Here is a 24,231-nt window from a genome sequence, read left to right on the forward strand (position 1 = left end):
CTGGGGTGCAGTGATTTCCACTGTTAGGAACGACAGCTGCATTAGTGGATTCCTAGTCTTCATTACACCCTCTCTGCCCCTCCCCCAACCCTGCTTTACCCACCATATCACCAGAGGAACTGCACATATTTGTGGGCCTCTCTTAGCTAGACTTGTCACAAAATGCCCCCTTCTTATCTTGTGCTGTAATGCTCTGATTCTTGATTTTGACCACAGAGCACCCCATAGGTCTATGACTTCTTTCCAACTTCCTTAGTCCCCTAATCTTGCTCTCTTTCAGTTATGAGGAAAGCAGGAAAGCCAGTGGGTTGAATGTGAACTCTTCCCCTTTCTGATTCTTTCTCTCACTCTCCTCCCCACCAGCTAAGCTGGATCCTTCAAGCTCTGCCCCACATCTCCAGATAAGGTCACCCCCCATCTTCAGCCTTCTCCCTTCCTATAACTACATGCTGATCTGGGCAATGTGAGTGGGTGGCCTGCATAAGGTCTTATTAAACTTTTTTACTCTCTATATTTTTGGAAGGGCATGCTAAACCTCAAAAGCCGCTTTTTATGCTTAAACTGTTTTATCTTCCATAAATAAGCAAGTACATTGATATGTGTTTCTTACTGATAAGTGCTAAATCACCCAAAGTTAGGAAAGTCATCACTATCAAGGCTGGCCCTAGAACAACAGTGGGTCTCATAATGGCCTGCCACTCCTCCTCACTGCGAGCCTGTTTTGACCAAGCTACACCCTCCTGCCCCCCACAACTGAGCCGAAAGGGTGGGGGGTTGCAGACACCAACCACCAGCTGATTAGTGGCACCCACAAAGCTGCACACACCTTGTTTGAAAAGTGTTGATGACCAGCTGATCGTTGAGGCGTGCAAAAGTGCTGTGCACAAGGCTTTGCAAACACCCAAGATCACCTGATCCTTAGTGCCTGCAAAGCTCCGCACTTGCATGCTCAGTATACAAAGTAATCACTGAAGCTTGCAAAACGTTGTGCCCTGAGCCATACAATTCAATTTCAAACCATATGAGCAAAAACAAGTCATTGCGACTTCAGGTGATTGACAGGTAGAGGGCCCCACCCACCTGTCAAACTTGGCCTGTGGGACATTGGGTGGAGTAGATAAAGATGTGGCTTGCTGGTAGGATCCAGTTTTCCCTCCCTGCTCTATAATGAAGTACCAGGAGACACGTGCCTCATGCAGTGGGCAGAGACAATGACATTCTGGAGAATGTCACAGGGAACCACCTGATGAGCAATGACCCATCACCAAACTATAGGTCCTCCTTGCCAAATCACAGCATCGCATCATCAACATCTCATGGTAAACTGTATCAAAGGTCACAGTATAGATGGAAGAGGATTAAGAGGGTGCAGTGCCTCTTATCAGACTCTAGGTGGAGATAATCAGTCTGGGCCATAAACACAGTCAGTGCCATAGCCAGACTATGAAAACCAGATTGGGATGGGCTTGAATTGCTAATGCTAATGTGCGCATTAGTTTTGAGAGGAAAGGTAATCATCACGGTTAGCTAGGCTTGAGGTAAGATTGGAATCCAGGGAAGTAGGCTGAAGCAGAGGGATAAAGGACAGGGAAGGCATGAGCTAAAGGCAAGATCAAACAGCTCTGAGGAGGGAACAAATACCTTATTTGTTCCCTCCGCAAATCCTCTATCACTCCCTCTTGTTAGCATATTCAGGTGGTGAGAAAATGAGCCAAGCACAGCCTCTTGAGAAACAAGAGGGGGGATAACAATAGCACTGTAGTTTCAGAAATATAAAACAAAAACAAAACACCAAACCCCAAGAGGGCATGCTGCAAAAAGAAAAGAAAAAGAAACCAACCCAATGAGGGCTGGGGACTGACCATATTCAATAGCTACAGAATGTGGAGTTTGGGTTAGAGAATAAAAATTACTGACTTGGGTGGTGGAGGTAAAATGGAATGGCTTCTGTCAGTGGGCTTGGCTGGCTGGGGCCCTGAACAGCAACACTCCTGCGAGGGGGTGAGAATATATTGCAGTATCTTGTTAAAGTTCTCCTTTGTCCTGAAATAATGCCAACAGAATGTCCTGAAATAATGCCAACAGAATGTCCATCCATTGGTGATTACATACATATCCCAACTAGCTAGTAAACCAGTAGCCCTTCAGGGCTTTAAAAGGAAAAGTCAGATAGATTTTGCTGCTTTGAAGGCATTTGCAAAGACAGGGCCAGTTGAGGCTTTTACCCACAATCAGCTAGATTATTGGGGGGGGCGGTGTTTCTAGGTGTTGACCTCTGAAGTGTTGCCTCTGTTGTGTCTCAATGACTTTTAATGTCACGTGTGAGTTGTCCTTGATCCTGTCCCACTTTTCTGACAGCCACACCCCCTGGCTATGCAATCTTCATGTAACAACAAGCTTACTTCTGTTACGCCACAAATACTAATAGATGAGGTTACCAATACTGTAGGACACTGCTCTGTCATTGCAGCACATTGGTTTGAAAGTAGCATTAATGCTACAATTCTTACATCGGATTTTTGCTTATTGGCACAGGCATAGCTGTCAACTTTCCCCCCTTTCTTGCGAGGAATCCTATTCGGAATAAGGGAATTTCCCTTTAAAAAAGGGGAAAGTTGACAGCTATGGGCCCAGGGGTCCATAGGAGTAGGCTGAGAGGTAGCAGTACCAGTAAGCATGATTTAGGTTGCTCAGTCTAGGAAGCATCTTAAACGAAGTACTGTACTGGATATTTGGCAGTAGAGGTTGCAGTGGTGGACAACAAGAGGCAGATATGAGTAATCACAATATAAGTGCATGGTATCATATAGACAACAAGTAGAACAATCAAGCAGTAAAACTGAAAAGGAGCAGAACTATCAAAAAGCACCATTAAGAGTGCAAGCACACAAGCAGTTATTCAACATTACAATTAAAATGTTCAGAAATGGGAGTTGCTTTGGGATTTAGTCATGAGTCATGAAGTAATTAACAGTGACAATTTAGAGGCCTGAATATCAAATCAAAATCTTGATTAGTTTAAATGGCAGGTGAGGCAAGGGGGTGTATTTTCTTTCCTTAAAAAAAATTAATAAAGCATTTTTTTATATATGGCAAGCCTTCAGAAATTCCTGATGTGAAGCAGGTAAGTGATAGTTTTACTGAGTCAATGTTTGAACATCAGTAACAATTACGGTACTTAGTATTTCTTAGGAAAAAGCAATATATATTCAGTTCTGATCATATTAGAATATGCATTAGATTCATGGCACAAAATGAGTCCTGAAATTGGCCCATGTTGGAAAGCCTAAGAAGTCAGAGCAGACCCATGTATGCAGGTGTAACATTTGTGACATCAGTTCTTATCCAGCTTTTAAGTGGGTCATTAAATTCTGCCCCAACTTCAGTTTCTGATAGCGTTGGAAAGCAAGTTTCCCCAAAATGTTTGTTGTAAGCTATTGTCATATGTGCCGTTCATAGAATTTCATTTCATGGAAATGATTGTTCAGATTAGCATAAGGAATCATCTCAGCTTCTTATATCAATGCTTTTATGTTAGGCTGTTGCAGCACACATCCTAACTGGTTGTCATACTACAGTTATGTCTTTGTATGAAATATCTAGTGGTAGCACATTAAGACTGGCAGTATTTTTAAATACAGAGTAGCTGCTTTTAAAAATCTATTTATGTGGCTCATTACATATATTGTTAAATCCTTGCCCATTTATGAATTCAGCACAAATGCGTTCATCCCTTACCTTTAAAGCTCCCAGTGACTTTGCACCATGCTATTTTTCATAGTTTCCATTTTGTCCTTACCTTTGACCTTCACTCCTCCATATTAATGCAATACTTCTCCTGTTACTTTTGCCTCTCCATTCCCTCTTCTGTCTCCTCCCTTGGTTTTCTCCACCAGAGTCCAAAGTGAGCTTTCAGGCCTGCCCTACTGGAAGGCAGCCAACTCAAGTAGCAAACATGGAGGAGGGTGTGTGTCAGGGAGTAGTGGTGAGGTGTTTGAAGACAGAGCCATCTCACCTGTCCTGTATCCTCTAAGGCTAAGCTAGCCTGCTGCCCTCAGGTGTAGCGGAGGGCATTTATCCCACTGCCAGAGTTGATGTAAGATCCCAGTTTTCATACATGGATTGGTGGTGGGGAATGGGGGGGGGGGGGGGAGACACCAGCTTGTCCTTTGCCTCAGACAACAAAATGTATTGGTGCTGGCTTGTTCAGTTTGCACTTCTCATGACTGGCATTGTGTCATGAGCAGTAATAGAACAGACAATTATCACTTTAGTCAAGCTAATTTGCACAGCATAATTCTGTAGGCTGAAATGAATGGTTAAAAGTGGAATGCTCATAAGAGACTCAAGAGTTTCTATTGATCAGGCTTATCACTGACGTGCATACAGAAGGAAAACTAGAGAATCAATACAATAGTGGGGCTGTTAATGCCTAAACTTTAATCTGCCAGAGGACACCTTGTTGGAAACAAACTTTTTTTTGTCCAAATGGCACTATATGAGCAGGAACAAAAATTCCCCAAATACTACACAGATATACTTAGTACTGTATTGTTAATCATGCCTCACTTCCCCAAGCACTGAGAAGTACAGAAGTTTTACTGGACAAGAGAGAGATGGAGACTTGGGATCTCTACAGATGTACCATCTTATGTACAGCAGATATAATTTGAATGCACACATTCCCTGCTCAGTACATATTTATTTATTAAACTTATTAGATGCTTGTCACCCAAAGAGTCTCCAAGCAACTTACACTGAATACACACACACACACACACACACACACACACACACACACACATATTCAACCATGGGGGGGGAGGTGAGGATCTTATATTCCATACAACATATGGGGGGAGGGGAAACCAAACCGCTTAACAGTAATAAAAAAAAAGCAGTGTACAAACAATAAACAAAACAATACTCCCAATAACAGCATTGGCACTCCCTCCCTAGCCCCAAATCATTCACATCAACCTGGCAATTAAAAATAAAATAAAATCCCATTTTTGCCTTATCTCTGTAACAGCACATAACATGAGAACAGTGGATCAGACCAGGACCAGATCAGGATCTGTGTCCCTCTAGCCCAGCATTCTGTTCGCACAGTGCCCAGCTAGAAATCAATGGGAAGCCCATAGCAGGACCTGAGTGCTGTAGCATTCGCCCCTCCGGTGGTTTCTGGCAACTGATATTCAGAGGTATACCGCCTCCAACAGTGGAAGGAGGAAGCACAGCTTTACTGTATCCAGAAACCAATTTCCCAGCTAATTTCACCTGCAAGTGAGTTGGCAGCATTCCCCACCCACCCAAAGATGCCGGCACAGCTACAGGAGGGCATTTCACCATTTGGTCATTGTTGAAAACATTCCCAACTCCCAGCCCTACCTACAATAGTTACCTAGGATTATTCTCACTTGCAGCTTAGTGGGTAAGCTGTCATCTAAATAAGTTATGATATGTGAACATGGATGACTCAAGATGCTGCAGCATTATCTGAACATTTACGTCACTTATAGTCTTGGAAGGACTGCACAAGAAACATTTTACCGTATTTGTACAGGGTTGTCTCAAGATACATCAGATCAAGCCTGACAAAACTCACATGCAGTGGTACCTCGGGTTAAGTACTTAATTTGTTCCGGAGGTCCATTCTTAACCTGAAACTGTTCTTAACCGGAAGCACCACTTTAGCTAATGGGGCCTCCCGCTGCTGCGATTTCTGTTCTCATCCTGAAGCAAAGTTCTTAACCCGAGGTAATATTTATGGGTTCGCGGAGTCTGTAACCTGAAGCATATGTAACCTGAAGCGTATGTAACCCGAGGTACCACTGTACTAGTTTGGACTTTATTCACAATTTCCCCCAAGTAAGTCATCTGATTCATGGTAACTACTATTCTTCTGTTTCATCAATTGAATGTAATTACTTCAAATGTAATTACTTTTCTTTTCTGCTGGTTTTCCCCATGCTGCATTACACACCGAGAATTGCTATCACATTTTCTTTTGCAATTGAGACAAATGGGACTGCTAAGTTAAATCCATGTGAAGAAGATCACAGCCATACCCTATGATATTTGGGGGGACCTGCCTTCACCTCCCTTGTGGGATATAAGCTTGCCAGCCTTATTTATTTTCTGAGCAAAGGCTCTGTGCCTTCAATTAGTAGTATGACGGGCATCTGTTAATAGAAGAAACTTTCTCTCCATCACTGCATCTTTATACGGAGGGAAATATTCATTTATTGACTTCTGCATCTTAAAAAGACACAGAGCTTCTGTTTATAAAAAGTGGCAACCATACAGCATGGATGTTTGAAAACCTCCTGGCAGAATCTAAAACAGTCAGCATCTAACTTGTGTAATAGTGCAAACATTGTTTTTTTTAAAGCCACATAGTTATGTAAAGGTTGATCCTATGCCTGTCATCCCAATAGCATTTCAGTTATGGAAATGCCTCTCTCTGAAAGTTAAACTGGTGCCAACACTGCATAACTTTAAGGGCCAGCCGAATATCTGTTTGTACAACCCTTTTAAGATAACCCATTGAATAAACAGACATGTTTAACTTTTACATTTTGTATGATTTTTACTTGTCTTTATATTTGCAACCCCCCTGAGATTTTGGACAAAAGGTAGTACAGTATGTAAGTCTGATAGATACAGATAAACACAGTACCATATCAACTTGAAGATACGTAGTAGCTTAAATTAGTGGCTAAAGTTTAACACCAGCAAGAAGGTATATTTTGTGTCCTATGACGCCAATTACACTTGTAAACTGTGATTGTATCTAATCTGTGAGCTGGATTGCAAGCCGTGTGTGTGTCAGTGAGCTGAATATATCTGAGCAAAAGAAAACTGTATAATTCTGTAGTAGCAAGATAGGATGGCAGAGGTTGCAATGCACAGAGGTGCAATCTTATGGAAGTCTACTTTCAGTTAACTACTTGTGCAGCAGAGGTTTAGTCTGTAGGGGATGTGAACACAAACGAAGCCCAGAATGTATGGCTTACAGTCAGGGCTGGTGCTGTCGTTAGGCTGACTGTCTAGGGTGCAGACTTTAGAGGGGTGAAGAGTACTGACCTTTGAGGGGCACAGTTTTATTCAGATTAGTTTTTGGTATATCTTACAAATTTCTGGTAATATTTGACTTTTATTTTATATTTTGAAGAATTTTATCATTTATACCAGACATCTGTTTTTGAAAACTGAAATTAGCAATTTGGAGTAGGTGGAGGAAGCCCTTAGCTGTGCCAAGGGTGCAAAATAGCTTGGCACTGTTTACAGCATTTGCATGTATGTCACATAAACCTACTTGTTAAATATTTTATTTTTGTCCACCTTTCCCCCAAGGAGCTCAGGACATCATACATTATTCATTCCTCCCCTCTTCTAATTTCATCCTCACAACCATCTTGTAACAGAGGCAAGTTGAGATAGTGGGGCATGATCTCCCTGTGAGCTTCATAGCAGAGCGGGGATTTGAGCAGGAATCTCGAGTCCTAGTCCAACACTTGAACAGGACACCTTATCTATGGTGTTTATTAGGTACCAAGGTATGTATCTTACGCTGTGAGCAGCATGCTATCAATTAAAGTGATGCTTCACTTGGGTTTTTATAGATTTCTCATATTACAGGTTGGATCCACACATGCAGCAGAGGTCAGGAATTAGAGGAAAGAGTTCTGAAGTGAATGAATGGAATGGATCACTTAGTACTGCAGATGCTGTCCGACATTAAAACAAAACAGAGTGCCCTGTAAGTAGGAAACTAGACAGCAGGGAAAGGGGCATGGCAAATGTTTCTCTTTGATGAGGTAGTTTTCCTCTCGCAATTTGTTTAAACGTGGCGTAATCAGACATTGTATGGAACACCACCTGCAGTCTGAAACAGCACACTCCGTTGTTGTCATTCAGCGGTTGTAAAGCGGACCGTCCAACTCAAGTCTGCAGGTGGGCCGCACCATTTATGATACCACACAACAGCATCGCTTGCAAGAAAGCAAACTACTTCGGGTCCTCCCTGCTGTGCTAGATTTCCACTTGCAGGGAGTTATTCTCTTAACGCAAGGGAGAAGGAAAGCGGCCCAATCCCATGTCTTTTAGAAACCGCAGAGCTTCCTAAAGCGCCAAGAACATAACTTGCAGCCGTCATTTCGAGATTGAGAAGGGAAGCTGGGAGAAGAGGACTGTAAAGCAGGTCCGGCTCCGTACAGCGAAGACGCGGGGATAGGGGTGAGCGGAGAAGGAGTGAGACCGTCTTCGGGGCCCCACCCCCCGCCCCTAATGGTACCGCCCTCCTCCCCCCCACCCTCCCGGCGTTCGCTCGACGGGCTGCTTGAGCCCGGCTCGTCCAATAGGGCGGATAAAGGGAGGGCGGCGTTCCCGGCATGCAGCGTGCGCTAGTGCCCGGCCGGTGGCTAAGATGGCGACTCCCATGCACCGCCTTATCGCTCGGAGACAGGCGTAAGTGTGCGAGGGGCTGCTGCGGCGGCGGGCGGGCGGGCGAGGGTCGGGGGTCGCGCTGCGGGGAAAGAGGCGGCGGCGGTGGGGGGGGGAGGGGAGGCGGCGCCGCTAGAGACCAGCCGCGGGGAGCGGCATCCTGCCGGGGAGTCGCGTGCAGCCGAAGAAGCTCCCGGGTTGCTGCTACCTGTCAGCCGCGAGGACGAGCGCGAGTTCTCGGAGCGGGGCCGGAGCCCGCGCGGCCTGAAAGCGAAATAGAAATGGAATGAGAGCGCGAGAGGAGGCGGGGGGGGGCGCCTGGTTCTTCGCGAGGCGGGACCCTCCCTTGGTGTCCACGCGGGGATGTGCCAGCCGGGCTTCTCCCTCGCACCTGCCTCTGAATGTCCGGCTATGGGAAGCGCCAGGGTTGTGGGCGGGCGATAGATGGGGGTCTTGAAAGGCTTCAAATCCCCTTCAGGTTCACGAAGGGAGGCTCTCCGTGGCCTGGTGGGCGCTGCTTTCTCCTTTTCTTGTTTATCTTGCCTGCTAGCAAAATATGGTTAGGCATTCCAATGCATCTTAGTGGCCTTGGTCGTCTTTCGTTTGCGAAGTTGTGATCTCGCCCAGTTGCGCTTCCAGCCGTTCAAAAGCTACTGTTGTGTAGAAGGTGGTCTTGTGTTTTGTGACGTACGGTTGTTTCCTCGCCACACACACACACACCTCCTTCTAGCACGGAATGACACACTGCTTTCATACAGGCTTTGCGGTAAGTTGCCTTCGGTGCAGTGCAGCTGGAAAAGTTGCTGTGTGTAGCTGCTTGGAAGTAAGCGCCGCTAAGTTGAATGGGGCTGGCTTCTGTGTAAGGGTGAAAAGGACTGTGGTTTTAAAAAAGATTATCTAGGCACACAGAGTTGGTAGCTGATTCCCTCAGAGTGAATGCTTAGCAAAGTAAAAAAATTCTTTCCAGTAGCACCTTAAAGACCAACTAAGTTAGTTCTTGGTATGAGCTTTCATGTGCATGCACACTTCTTCAGATACACAGCTACCTATCTGTAACTGCTTAGCAAAGGTTGAAGGTATTTTCTTTGGCTTGGTGCCTCCACTAGGGTTCCACATGTAGACTGGATATGTGGATATAACACTGAATTGGAAATAACCAAAGCTTTCCAGTTGACTTCTTGCTGTGACATTTCTATTAATAAATATATAGAAATGATTCTCACACTAGAATTGTGTAATCCCTGTGAATCTTGGCACTTTTTGATGGCTCTAAGCTTAAAGGAAAATGTGAAAAGGAGACATGACTTCATGCTTGTTTTTAATTACCCATACAAGCTTTTTATGTACTCATAAATGCTGCTTCACATTATTGTACTAATACAGTAAAGTAGTAATACTTATGTGAGTTAGTCAAGGTCATTTACAGAAAGAATATCAGAGGGACAATTTAAAATGTTGCATGTCTTTGGTTTCAAAAATTAAGATGCCTGCACAAAACAATTCTATCCCTGTTTGACCGATTCAGTTTTCCTATATTTTTTCTAGTTTCTCTTGCAGCATGGATTGTAGGGTTTGTTGTAATATCCTTTCATTTCTATCATGCAGAAGGCTTGTACAGTGTTGATTCTTAATCCTCATTAAGATTTATGATTTACTCAGAAACTGTATAGGGCCTTTTATGAGATCATGGTGTGCGTATTAGTAGTGTACCATTCCTTAAAAATGTTGTTTCATTTACTAAGGGTGAGTAAAACGGCAAGTTGAATAAAGACACAAGTATCCATATAACCCATCTCCTAGTTATTATTTATTACTTGGTACAAACCACATACTCTTAGCTGCTTCATATACACTCATACGGCTTCAAAAATGCTTGGAGCAAAATCCATCATAGTCATACTCTTTGATTTAGTACAACAGGGTGAAGCAAACAACACTTGTAGGTCTAAAGAGGATTTCTTTTGGAGTGGTTTCACAATATTCTCCTTCAGGACACCCACAACCACTTCTTATCAGAATGAGACACTAATGCCCACTTCGAGCCAGCTGGTTAACCATCTCTTACTGGACATTAGAAGCCATGAGTATCAGGCGTCCAGCAATGTGTAGTAAGCCACATCCTTGCAAGCATGTTGACCTTCAACAACTGGCATTCATCTGATAAACTATTACCAGTTATTTCTACGGACACATTCACTGATTGCAGCAATAGTAGTGGTGTCTAGGTCAAAGCAGGTGCAAGCAATTTTATTCTTAAAGTTCTTAGCAAATAAATCACAGGAGACTACTGAGGCTTTTTAAAAGTAAACTTGTAGACCCCAAACCAGGTGTGGGAAACCTTTGGCCCTCCAGGTGTTGCTGAACTACAACTCCCGTTGGCCAGGGATGGCAGGACTTCTAGTTAGGCAACATCTGGAGAACCACATGTTCACCACACCTGCCCCAAACCATTCAAAGTTTTACTGAACATGGGATTCAGCAGTTGTGAAGTATTCATTCTTCACTCCTATCACTGGTACAGAGTAGCTATTAATATTAGTTGTTCATTGGAATCAGGTGAATTGACCCAAAATTCCCATAACTTGTGTTCAAACCAGTGTTTGGTCTGCTTCATTGTCCCCAGTTCACTAGTATAACAGAGAGCTAAATGTGCTCTGTTTAATAGGTATGGGCATTTGGGAGTGATGTTCGAAGCCCAAGTCATTTCTGCAGCTATGACTGCTATGACTTTGACATGAGCATCAGCCCTTCCTAATTAGGTCCCAAACATTGTCAGGAAATGTGGCTCACTCTTGTTTCCAAGATGGACTATTCTAATTTGTTCACTACTCCTGCAAAGGGAAGAGGTCTTCTTGGTGTATTTGTCCTGTAGGGAGCCTCACTTTTATCATGTGGACATGCAAATAATTATTTATTTAAGAAACTTTATGTACCACTTGATTGTAGAAAAGAGTTAAAAGTGGTTTACAAAAAAAACCCCACACAATCCCAATAAAATTATTACTTAAAAAAATATTGTCTGTAATTTGAAACACACACAGAAGGTTAAAGCTGCAGTAAGCTAGACTAAACAAATCAAAACTCCTACAAACTTTCTAAACATCTGCGTAGGCTTATCTAAATAAGAATGTATTCAGCAGGCACTGAAAGGAATACACAGAAAGTGCCTGCCTGTTATCAGTAAGCAGGAAGTTTCAAACATGCAGAAATGTCTGCAGTGCAGCTGTTAACTATGGGATACTTTTCTGCTTTTTAAGTTGAATATTCTCTACATTCCTGAGCAGTTTTTAATTTTTACTTCTTGTTGTGTTGGTGCTGCCACACTAAATGATCAAGTTCTTGCAGAAGTGGTGTGGGTTATATGGCATTGGTAAAAGTGCCAATTCTGCTGGTCAAGTGGGCACATAAGGGATACAGCAATCTCCTAGGTTAACTGGTCCCAAGTTGTTAAGGGCTTTATATATTCATAGTAACACCTTGAACTTGGCCCGGCAGCAGACAGGCAACCAGTGCAGACTCTGAGCACAGGTGTTAAATGTGGACAAGGCCTCACTCCCCCAACAATGCAGTTGTGTTACAGCTTTCTGTGCATAGAATTTCAATGGGGGTATAGTGATTGGCCCTTCAAGTTTTTATGGGGATATATTTGAGATATAGTTTATGGAGTGCCTCATTATCAAACCTTGCATGGTGTCAACTATTGTCATTCTGACACCGAGTGAGCACAAATGTTTCACGGTATTCCTACATATAATGTAAATTGGTTCTAGATGTAGTTTCATCTGTTTTGCTGAATTTATTGACGTTCTGACCTTTGTTCTCCATTGTGTTTTAGAAACTTTTTACCATAAGATGCATTAAAAATTTAAATTGAAGGATAGTGTAGAAATATTCTAAATATAAAAAAGATGATAGTAGCTTTTATTTACTCATTTAGAAGTGTAAGTATCTTGACTTTTTCTAATGGCTCATAACTGCTTACAACAGAATTAATGTTATATAAATCAACTCCAGGAATTGTGAACATTAAAATTTACTTAACGAAAACAAAACTAAATCCTCAGTTAGCACACCTCTCTTCAATTCACTCATACTTACATCTCTTTTTAAACCTTTTGTCTAGTTAGAAACAATTTATTATTTTGTTTTTATTTATTGTTTATTTATTAGATGTGTGACATCCACATGTAGATTTGTACACACGACACCCAGGTAATCTTGCTTAGTTTCAGCAATAGAAATGTAGTAGAATATCAGATATTCACTGGTTCAGTTTTTGTGGATCTGTGAGGCACCAAAGGGTGGAGCCTATTGCTATAATATTGAAATCAATTTGAAGCCAGAAAAGATACTCTCATGTAAATAGCTTCTGGACTGCAGCCCAGATTCCTGACTTTGGTTTTAGTTTTAAAAAGCCAAAAAGATACTCTGTGCCTTCTAGGAACAATCTCAGGCCGGGTAGAATGTATTTGTTTTTCAGATAAATTCTCAATTTTTATCTTCAGAAATACTTTCAACTTGCTGCTCATGGTGAAGAGCTTATATTTTTAATACATTTGCTCCAATTTATACAGTCGCTGCTTTGCAGCTGTAATCATTATCACCGAATAATAGTCTGTGAATAAATGTACTAATATTTACCATAGCTGTTATTCCAGTTTGGATATTATCACCAGTCTTGTGAATTGCATGTGATAGGCTGGGGTGTGTGTAGTGGTGGAGAAGGAGAAAGTCAATAACTGCTAGCTCCACAGCTAGTGAGGTGAAAATAGCTCTTGGCTGCATTTCCCCTACTTTTGTCTGGTGTTTTTTTATCATAGTAACAGTTCCTTAAGCTTTCCTGCACTTATTTGCATTCTAATAGGACAGTTTGAAACCATATTTACCACTTTCCAATATGGGAATTAAATTTGTCAAAAGTTTGTGCCTTAATTCTGAAACAACAACAACAACAACAAAAGCACTTGCTTTAGTTCTAGAAGATTAATCCTCAGTCCAGCTAAACAAGAGTACTGTCCTTAAATGTAAGTCATATTTGTCCCAAGGGAGGAAAAGTTAGTAATGCAGCAACCATTGGAGGCAATGGTAAAACCGCAATCATTTTTAAAATGTTATTAATGGAGTTAGATTGCACTGGAGGATTGACGTAATCCATGTACTCTGGTTCAACTGGCTTGTGGATCAGTCACCTAAATTCCAGTTAGGTCATTGGTGTGAGTAGCAAAGCATACATTAAGTGAAGCTATAATTTTATCTTAAGCATATTTCCTTTACCAACTTTTCTTTGTAGTGTAGTATCCAAGAGTGTTCTCTCTCCCTGCCTTTGGAGCTCCTGCCTCCAAAACCAGAGATGTTGTCACTACCTCTCCATTTCCCCTGACCTTGAGACAAGGACAATTCTCAAGACAGTAGGTGATTACTATTGTGGATATGAGGGAGCATCCAGTCTGTGCCTCTTTCTCTCCTGGGAAGCAGGGCATCTTAAGAATGTAAGACAAGCCTACTGCATCAGGCCAGTCCAAGTCTGTTTTTGCAGTGGCTGACCAGATACCTGTAGGAAGTCTGCAACCTGGACATCAGCACAACAGCACTTTGCCCACCTGTGATTCCCAGCACCTAGTATTCAGGGGCATACTACCTTTGACACTTCCCTTCAGTTCTCCCTAGACACAACTGAGTAGCATGGGTTGAAGATGTAGGCAATGTCTCCTGAGCAGTCAGAAGCACACCCCAAATCCCAGTAACTATAATGGGAAACAACTATAACTTTATGCATCTTGTCTATCTTGGTTTGTCTTATGATAACCATGCAAACATGGCAAGTCTCCAACTTATATATCCAACATGATCCAGTGAGACCTGTAATGCAGATGAAGCTATGAATCCACATCAGTACTGAACCTGTATTTCGGACCATCCCCCAAATCAATTGTCAGGCAGAGGGTAAGGAGGAGTTTAATATGGTGTAATAAATTGAATAGGAAAATTTAAATTAGGATCTAGCAACGATCTGTCATTTGATCTTGTATAAATACACTTGGCCTTTGCTGTCCAGTTTGCTCTTGGGTGTATTAACTTATTTTCAAGAATGTACTTCAGAATCTTATACCACCTTGATGTTCTGGCAGGCAGCTCAAAGAAACTGAAAGAGGGTTTGACAGCTGTTCCTTGATTTTTCATTTTTTTTGTGTTGTAAAACTATGTAAACATTTTTTTCTATTAAATAATTATATGGACAGAAATACATTTCTGTCTAGATTCAGTTTTCACCTATCTTTGCTATGACAATGGAAAGAACATTCAAATGTTATTTTGGAACATGCTGTAGTTCTAGCTGTTCCTTTTTCTTGTTACAGCTGCTCCTGCTGGTAACACATCTGTGTCTCATGCTGGGTTGGGGGAAGAGATGAAAGGATTTCTGCAGCAGGTGTGGAATGACTTCATTGGACATTCAGCCCTCTTTGCACAGTCCCCCTTTTACTAATTTACTGCCTTTTTGGAGTAAACAGGGATGGCACACTCATGAATATTTAAGGACAGAGATCATAAGCTGGGAAGTGTTAAAATTACCCTCATCAGTAGATTGGTTCAATACAGTAGCTAGCTCCTTGTGACACCTTGCCACCTTATTGTCTGGAAATGGAACTTTCTGATTCCTTTAAACTCTATATTTTCCCCTTTCTCCTGGGGTGGAAGTAAGAGCTGCCCATAGGAAACAGTGGGATTTCAGTGTTGCTTGCATTTAGATGGCATTGTGCCCACCCAGGAATTGAAGCAGAGAGATTAGTGCATGCTCATTCTAAATTGGATCTAATTTCATTTGTGACTTTTAAAAATCAAAGCACACACCAGAGCAAATCAAAGGAGCACAAGGCTTCTTCATGTAATTGAGTACAGGATTTGGGCTGGTAAGGGAACTAAGGGAACAAGTGAACTAGAATGACCTTAGCTGTGATGTGAGGGATATCTTAGATAGGAGATATTTTTGCTGGAAGTTGAACCCAGCCTCTAACTTGTAATGTCATCAGTAGATTATACTACACAGTTGTCATAAGCTTCTTGTTCAGCCACAGTCTGTTCTCATCAAATTACAAATATAATCCCCTACTAGGGGCCCAAAGTTGGTAGTTTTTATGTTGGAATTGCCATCTATTTTCTAGAATGTTGATCTTAGCTGTGGTTAATAGTCAGCTTTTAAATCAAAGACATATGCTTTCAAATACTCTTGGATATTTCCATAGGGAAGCAAACAAGCAGCATGTGAGATGTCAGAAGTGTTTGGAATTTGGACACTGGACCTATGAATGTACAGGGAAAAGAAAATATCTGCATAGACCATCAAGGACAACAGAGTTTAAAAAAGCACTTCAGGAAAAAGAGAAACAACTATTACAACAGAGGTAAGATCACAGGGGAAGGAGACTGTACACCATTTGCAGAAAAGTGCATGTGATCAAGCTGTAGTTTAAGAGCCCTTGAATCGTACAATTGTAGAGTTGGAAGGTGCCCAAGGGTCATCTAGTCCAGCCCCCAGCAATGCAGGAATCTCAACTAAAGCATCCATGGGAGAGGGGCATCCAAACTCTGCTCAAAAACCTCCCAGGAAAGAGAGTCCACCACCTCATGTGAGTCTATTTCACTGAAAGTTCCTCCTGATGTTTAGTCAGAATATCATTTCTTGTAACTTGAATCCATTGGTTGATTTCAGTGGGAAAGATAAGCATGTTTTGGGAACAAGGGCTACTGCACATGTGATGCAACTGTGGTGTTATCTTGCAACTTGACATGGGATGACCTGTTCTCTTATTCCCCCCCCCCCCCCGCTTAAACAATGTAGTGTTCCTCTTTCTGGTTTGCCTCATCTTTCCTCCAGTCTTAACTCTGCTGCTAGTTTAGAATTTGCCCCTTTCTGCATCTCACGTTGACCAAGCTTCTCTTTCCATAACACTCCCTTTAATTTTTTTTTATTACTCCCTGACCCCAACCTAATAATATTTATGCCCTCCCTCCTGTCTGTCCTTTTTGCTTGCTTCTTTTTATAGTGGTACCTCAGTTCTCGAACGTCTCCATCGATGAACGTTTCGGAACCTGAACGTCGAAAACCTGGAAGTAAATGCTTCCGTTTTTGGACGCGCCTTGGAAGTAGTACAGCTTCCGCTGCATATTTTTCCATTTTCTCAATTGAATTTGCAGGGAGCTCTTTACGCCTCGGTTTTCGAACGTTTCGGAACTCGGAACAGTCTTCCGGAATGGATTACGTTCGAGGACCGAGGTACCACTGTCCTTGGTTTCTTGTTGCCTTTGTTATGTTGATACTTTCTTATTAGCTAAACCTTGCCATACTACTTTTGCATGTTTCCACCTTGTCTTGTTGCCCCTTTTCCCTGGAATGTCTTGCCTCAGAATCTCTGCACCTCTCACTTCTGTCTGCTCTTTAAGCATTTGAAAACATGCTTTTTGTCCTGTTGTTTTTTTACCTCTAAAATTCCTCCTTTCCATTTTAGTATATCCTTTCACTCTTAAGCCTTAAGACAGGGTTGTTCACTACAATTGCCATACAGCAATTAAATGCGAGAAAGCTTTTAAAGCAGGGGTTGCAAATGTAGTGCTCACCTCCACGAAATCTGCTCTGGAGGGTCCCCCAGCCTTCCAGAGCAGATTTTTTTCTGGAGGGTATGGGGTTGCAGGGGAAACAGAAGACTGGAAAGTCCACTTGAGTGATGTTGCATCTTAACCCATTGAGAACAATGCTTAGTGAATATTTATGTAGCCCACTCCTATGCAGTTTAAAATCAATGGATTTGTGTATTTTAAATTACTGCTATTGCAGATTTAGATATTTATTTAACAAAACATAGTTGGCTGTGTAATAAAGCTAACATTGTTACTATTGTCTGCCAGCCAAGGGGCTTTAAAAAATAACCAAGAGGTTTTTGTTTTGTTTTTCGTTTTGCAAGCACACATTTAACTCTCAACCTAACATTTCCTCATATCATTATGTTTAGTACATATTTTCCCACTCTCCCAGCAAATTTTAGAGTATTTCAGTACTCCTTAAAACAGCCTTGTAAAGCAAGTCATTATCTCCACACTAAAGATAATTTGCTGAGTTTGAGGCAATAGTAGCTTTCTAAGGCCAACAGGTGAGTTTGCAGCCGAAGTGATACTTGAGCCAAGGGGTATCCAGATTACATTCTTAGCCATTTCACCGCATCATGTGTAAACTAAGAAATAGGAGCTATAGTATTATAATAGGAATACAGTGGTGCCCCGCAAGACGAACGCCTCGCAAGACGGAAAACCCGCTAGACGAAAGGGTTTTCCGTTTTGGAGGCGCTTCGCAAAACGAATTTCCCTATGGGCTTGCTTCGCAAGACGAAAATGTCTTGCGAGTTCCTGCGGGGTTTTTTTCCCTCCCCCCCTTTTCCTAAGCCCTAAGCCGCTTATCAGCTGATCCGCTAAAAGCCGCTAAACCGCTAATAGCGCTAATCCGCTAAGCTGTCAATGGGCTTGCTTCGCAAGATGAAAAAACCGCTATACGAAGAGCCTCACGGAACGGATTAATTTCGTCTTGCGAGGCACCACTGTAAATGGATGCAGTGAGACACGTATTAAACTACAATGGGCGTGATGAAGATGATGCTGGTTTCCTGTTTATAGTAAAGATACAGCCTCGCCATTTTCTGTTGAAGATATAAATGTTAGCCAAGAGCAGCAAAGCAGCCATCCATATTATATTCACCCAGAATTACTAGTGCTGCTATTTACTTAAACAGCTGGCATCTGAGCTGCATGATGTTTTGACAGCACTGGCATTTTAATATACTAGCTATTCCTGCAGTATTGCTGAACTCTGAATAATTTCCTAAACATTCATGCCTGAAAATTATTATTCTTGTGTAATTCTGATAAATGACTGAACCAACTATTTTTCCATGCTTATATTTTCAAAGCAGTTTAACTGTGTAAAAACCAAGACTGCAAATTCGCCCTCTTTTTAAGCAACACCAAATCAAATAATAATGGATGTATAGAATAAACTGCAGACTCTTGAGACTGAGATACATGGATAAGTAGGTTCGCTACAGCTAGCTGATACAGTTTCAAAACAATTGCCCACGCTTTCTCTTTATCTATGCATCCGTCGTCTGGTATTACAAATTCACCATAAAAGCTCGGGCAAATTACACTACATATAATATACCCATTTACATCCCTGTTCTTTTTAGCAAATTTGACGAGTCTTGTGAAATCAAGCTGTGTGATATGTTGAACGGCAACTATATCTAACGAAGAAAAATTCAGTAATGCTGTTACCACGCTACCGGGTTTCTTATTTCCTTTAAGTGGGACAACTTGAGAGAGAGGCCAGCACATGGTTTTTCTCAGTTTTGCTTCTTATTTATTTATTTCATAAAATTTTTGCACCGCTTGATTGTAAGAAACCTCAAAGCAGCTTGCTAAAAGATAAAGCAAGAAAATCAGGAAAGAGTCACAACCCTGCTTTAAAACATACTAAAGTAAAAATACTAAAACAGATTAAAATTACCTAAACTTTTAAAGCATCTGGGTAGGTGTCAGGGAACTGCCATCGGAGCCAGAGGCGGAGGGAAGGCTCCAGAGTGATGCTGGAGAGGGTCCCAGCAGGGAGAGAGGCAGCCCATCTGCTGGGGAAGGAAATCAGCGTAACACCAGGGGTGAAGGGGGGCAGATGGGGGAATCGGAGAGAAGGCTCCAGGACTCTTCACCGGAGACCAGTGGGGAGAGCACGGGTACTCCGCTGCCCACACCCTCCCTGCGCAGAAGACTTCCGCGCAGGGAGAGTAGGAGGAGACTTGGCGTCAAAGAACTTCTTTGCTGGAAGAAGTTTAAGAAACGCCCACTGACGGATTCTGCCAGTGACTGAGACAGCCACGAGTGCAAGGCTGTCCAGAGAGAAAGGGTTCAACCAGGCAACCTAGCCAGGAGTGGCGGCAACTTACGCACGAGCAACCCCCTTAGAACCATTACAGTAGGCTTACCTAAACAAGAATGTTTTTAGCAGGCACTGAAAAGAGAACAATGAAGGCAGTTGCTTGATCTCAATAGGCAGTGAGTTCCAAAGGGCAGGTGGGGCCACACTAAACAATCAAGTGCTTACCAATGCAGAATGTGTATTATGTGGCACCTGTAATTCCAGTTCTGCCAACCGAAGGGCACAGGTGGGGTAAGGTGGTCTCGTAGGTAAACTGGTCCCAAGTTGTGGCATCTTAAACTTGGCCTGGTAGCAAATCAGTAACCAGTACATATCTCTGAGCACAGTTGTTATATGTGGACAAGGCCCTCGCTCCAATCAGCAATCTTGCTACCCCATTTTTACTAACTGCAGCTTCTGGATCAAGCACAAGGGAAGTACATTAGTTTGTGTACTAATGCCTGTATGCAGTTCTGTCCATGTGTGAGTGGAATGGACTTCCATCCTTGTGAAATAAAACTTTGCCTTGCAACACCCCCTGCACCCCCAAATCTGCTCTAGAAAGTGGAGGTGGGGCTGTGCAAGATATAGGGGAAGTATGGGTGCAATGGGCAGATGGGAAAGGGAAGGGAAGGGAAGTCCTTTTTCTCTGCTTGCATGATATTGGATTTCACTAATATATATACTGGCTTTCAATGTCTTCCCCTGGGCAGTTTGCATAAACACCTCTGCCACTAGCATTCAATAAAGTAATTTATTAATACCTGTATCATTGCCACTTACCCTTTTGCTCGTCTTAAGTTTAAGTTCTAACTGTGAGATATATATATATATATATATATATATATATATATATATATATATATAATATTTTAAATCCAGCATATTAATTAAAACAATTGTTTCTCTTCTTTTGCCCTTACTTTCAACCAGCTCTGGAGAATGCACTACAGACAGGAAGAGCAAGAAGAAGAGGTATGTGAGAAAACCTGAAACTCAGCCAATTGCCCCTGTCTAATGCCTATATTCTGTGATAAATGATGTAGCTTGGCTAATGAACTAGACATGCATGTTGTCGGCTGCAGTGCTAATTATGGACATGGAGAAGTAAGTGTCTGTGGGACCTACTTTCCAATTTGGGATTTACTTAATTCTAGTAGCCTTTTAATATTATGCATAGTGTGTTCTATTCCAGTTTATTTATTTTTTGTTCCATTTACTCTACCTCTTCCTGTCTTTAGTGGTAAGCACAGGTGTATCACTTGACAGATAACGTGAGATGGTTTTATTAGACGTAGCTGTCAAAACCAAGGGATAGAAGGAAAAAACGTTTCCCTACAGAGTTTCAACTGCAAAACTGTGCTTCCTAGCCTGCAGTAGTTTCTCATACTAAGATATATCCAATATTTTAATTTCCAAGTCTCTCTGAAAACCATAGGCCTCTTGAACTTGTAAGTGGCCCTCTGCTATATATCTGCTGATTATTGGATTCTCTAGAAACAAACAGATAAACACTGACAAAATAAACTCCAATGTACTTTGGAAAACTGGGATCTTCCCATTTATAGTAACTGCTCTTGGCTGTTTCACACAGCTCTTCTTTTGTGCTGAAGGAAATACAGAATTCAACTAATGATAAACTACTTTTTTTAATGCTGCCATTTTTTTACAAAATAATGTAATTTTAAGAACTTTGTGGAGGCTTCAAAATAACGCCCCCTGCTCGCAGCTTAGAGGCTGCAGGCCTCTTTTGCTTCTGGGTGGAATAAACCAGTTTCCCATTCTGGCAGATGCAGAAACTGAAAGCAAAATCTTCCACTCTTATCCCTGGGTGCTTGAAATATAGGAGTAGCATATGGGCCCAAGCCTTATTGCAGCTCATCCATATAGCAGGAAACCATAGCCTTGCTATTCCCTCAAGTGGGACTGAGCCTAGAACCCAGTCAGGGAGATCATTGATTATATGAATCTTTTTGTTAAAATAATGTTTTGTTGATAGTGGCACATCTACAGAATTCAAAACTAGGAATGGTTTTGATCAGTGCTTTGTTTCTGCAGGGACGCAGGGGTATGCATACCCCTAAACATTTTGTGAATCTTTGTACTTTTGTCCATTTACTGTATTTATTTTTCCAGATTTGAACTATAAAATGGTGATTTTCTTGAGTCAAAATGAGAGTACCCCTAAACATTTTTTAAAGAAAAAAAGCACTGGTTTTGATAATTGTTGGGGACTAATGCTCACCTAACGCTTAATTTTAATATTCATGGTAACTTGTATACCAATGTGAAACTCCCATATTCCTTGCTTTTGTTTTCAGCTACTTTAAATAGCAGCCAAACATCTATAAAGAGAGAACCAAGCTCCCCCCACCCCGCAAATCCTTTCTATACAAAATAAGAAAAAAAATTGTTTTTCATCCTAAGAATATTTTAGGAAACACATGAATGCTGTTCTATGATTGAGATTGCTTTACAAGGCTTTGCTAGTCACAGAATCGCGCAGTGTCATTGAATAATATCTGCTGGTCATCTTAAAACTCTTGTGCAGGTCTAAAAGTGTCACAAGTTCCAGCAGTAGCAGCAGCGCCAGCTCAGCCAGTGAGTCATCATCTGAGAGCGAAGATTCCTCATCCTCCTCTTCGGATGACAGTGACAGTGATGAAAGCACTTCCTCTTCCTCATCATCCCCCTCTTCAAGTAGTTCTTCCAGTTCTTCTGACTTTGAGACAGATTCTAGTTCCTCCAGCAGTAGCAGCAGCAGCAGCACAGACAGCAGCACGGATGATGAGCCGCCAAAGAAAAAGAAGAAGAAAAGTAATCTGGTGCAGTGTTAGGACTCTGGTGTTGATGAACGATTAGCATCTAAAATGCTTAATGGCCAAACGAAACTAACAGGTCAATTTTTACAATTGATTTATTTTTTTTTGGTGTGTTTTACATAGTAGTTGATAGGACATAAACCGTTAAATGGCAAGTAACGCTTATTGAAAGAGTATTTTTGTGGATTATTGTTTAATAGGAAATGCTACTTTTTTTCCTTAGTTTTGAAAGAAATCTATCAAATGTTTATATGAACTAAGGTCCAGTCACCCTGATGTTTACATGCCAGCAAGCAAAACACATTTATTTGAACCATCCTGTTATGTTATAAGCAATCAATGTCCATACCAATGTACTTCATGTGAAAAGCAAGATAGGAAGATAAAGGGTGCAAAGTTTTATTTCAGTTGGCTGATATGTCAAAGCCATATTCAATCTCCACTAACAGTTAAAGGGGGTTGGTGGGTGATACTGCCTTCAGCACAAGTGAAACAGATCTCCCCTTTCTGCCAGTAGCTGCTCAAATATTTGTTGCAATATCATATTGCTGAATTTTGGAGATCAGGACCATACATTCATGCCAGTCCAGTGGGGTTGCTTCAGCCTGTTGAAAGAGGCTTCTGTGCATAGACTGCCCTTCTGAATGTGGTCCTGCATATGCAAAATGATATGCAGTGACCCTAACATGGTAGTGGGAATCACACATGGTACTACACTTAAGGATCTCCGCCCCCCAAAGGGGTTGGTTCATATTCTCAGTATAGAAAAGTCGCAGTCACTCCATCTGGGTTAGAGGGTAAATGATTTCCAGAAATCTCTCTGCTCCTCCAAGTAAACAGCACTGTCAAATGTTAACAATGCCTACCATCTGTTTATCAGTGGAGATCCTTCCATGCAACTACATACATGCCTCTCTCCAGCATGTACCACAATTTCTGGACCAGGGTCAAATGCTTTAATTTTTTTAACAAGACCCGTTCAGAGCTTAAAGGCCATCCCTTAAGCTGCATTTGCACTGCACATGGAGAGTAGTGTTAACTGTTGCAACTGAAGTGTTTCATCTTTGTGCCTTTTCATAAAATTAAATGTTCCCCAATGAGGGTGTTAAAAAGAGGAGAGTTTTAAGTCTTCATTTTATCTTCCATAATCTAATTTGGGAGGCTAGAGAAATTGTAATAACATACAAATGTTGTATTTTCAATGAGGAAAAAAGAAAAAAAACATTTATTTTCATTGGAGCCCGATTTTAAAAAAAGAAAGTATCTTTAAATATTTCCCCTTGTGCTATTTTTGCATAGTAATTCTTAACTGTAAGATAAATTTGATTTATTTTGGTCATATAGCAACTTTCATTGTATTCTAATTTACAATCACTTATTTAGAATTATTTCTTTTTTGTATAGCACAAGTTATATATAATTGTATGAACTTTGAAATGGAGGGTACATAATAGCAAAAATCATATTGCAGTACATTTCTTGCTAGTTACAGAAGTGAACTAACTTGCTATTGTGATAAATTTTAGCAATTGGCAGTAGTCACTTAATTTGTGATACAGTCTCCTTTTAGTTTCTTATTGATGGGAGTCTTTTTAAGAGGGAACATGTGGGGGAAGATCTTAAATATCCTAGTCTAGTTAAAATATGAATTAACTATTGAACTATTTTTTATATTTTTATGAAAATGTAGTGTGTAGAATGCCTTTTGAATACAAATGTTCTATTTAAATGTTTATGTAAGTTGTGCATTTTAGTCTGTAACCATTTCTATGTTTTGCAGAACTCAGATACTGTAATTCTAAAAGTACAAGAAAACTATTTGAAAGTCATGCTAAAGAATGTATCATTTAAGAGGAAAGATTAATAAATTATTAAATGCAAATAAATGGCTTTATTGTTTATTTTAACAGAATGCAGATTCAGTGCCAATACAGTGGTAACTTGGTTGTTGAACTGAATCCGTTCCGGGAGTTCGTTCAACTCCTGGAACCATTTGAAAACCATGGC

At 41.3% G+C, this 24,231-nt stretch overlaps 1 protein-coding gene across 1 annotated transcript; it reads left to right on the forward strand.

Moving 5' to 3' along the window:
- The first annotated feature begins 8,334 nt into the window (after nucleotides 1-8,334).
- Nucleotides 8,335-24,110, forward strand: ZCCHC10 (zinc finger CCHC-type containing 10). Its single transcript, XM_079968075.1, has 4 exons — nucleotides 8,335-8,472; nucleotides 15,690-15,848; nucleotides 20,336-20,377; nucleotides 21,954-24,110. Exons 1-4 carry the CDS (start codon nucleotides 8,432-8,434, stop codon nucleotides 22,237-22,239), a joined length of 528 nt encoding a protein of 175 aa, XP_079824201.1. The 5' UTR covers nucleotides 8,335-8,431; the 3' UTR covers nucleotides 22,240-24,110.
- Nucleotides 24,111-24,231: the final 121 nt, after the last annotated feature.

The sequence above is a fragment of the Podarcis cretensis genome (genome assembly GCF_951804945.1).
Source record: "Podarcis cretensis genome assembly, chromosome: 2".
In the NCBI taxonomy this organism is placed as follows: domain Eukaryota; kingdom Metazoa; phylum Chordata; class Lepidosauria; order Squamata; family Lacertidae; genus Podarcis; species Podarcis cretensis.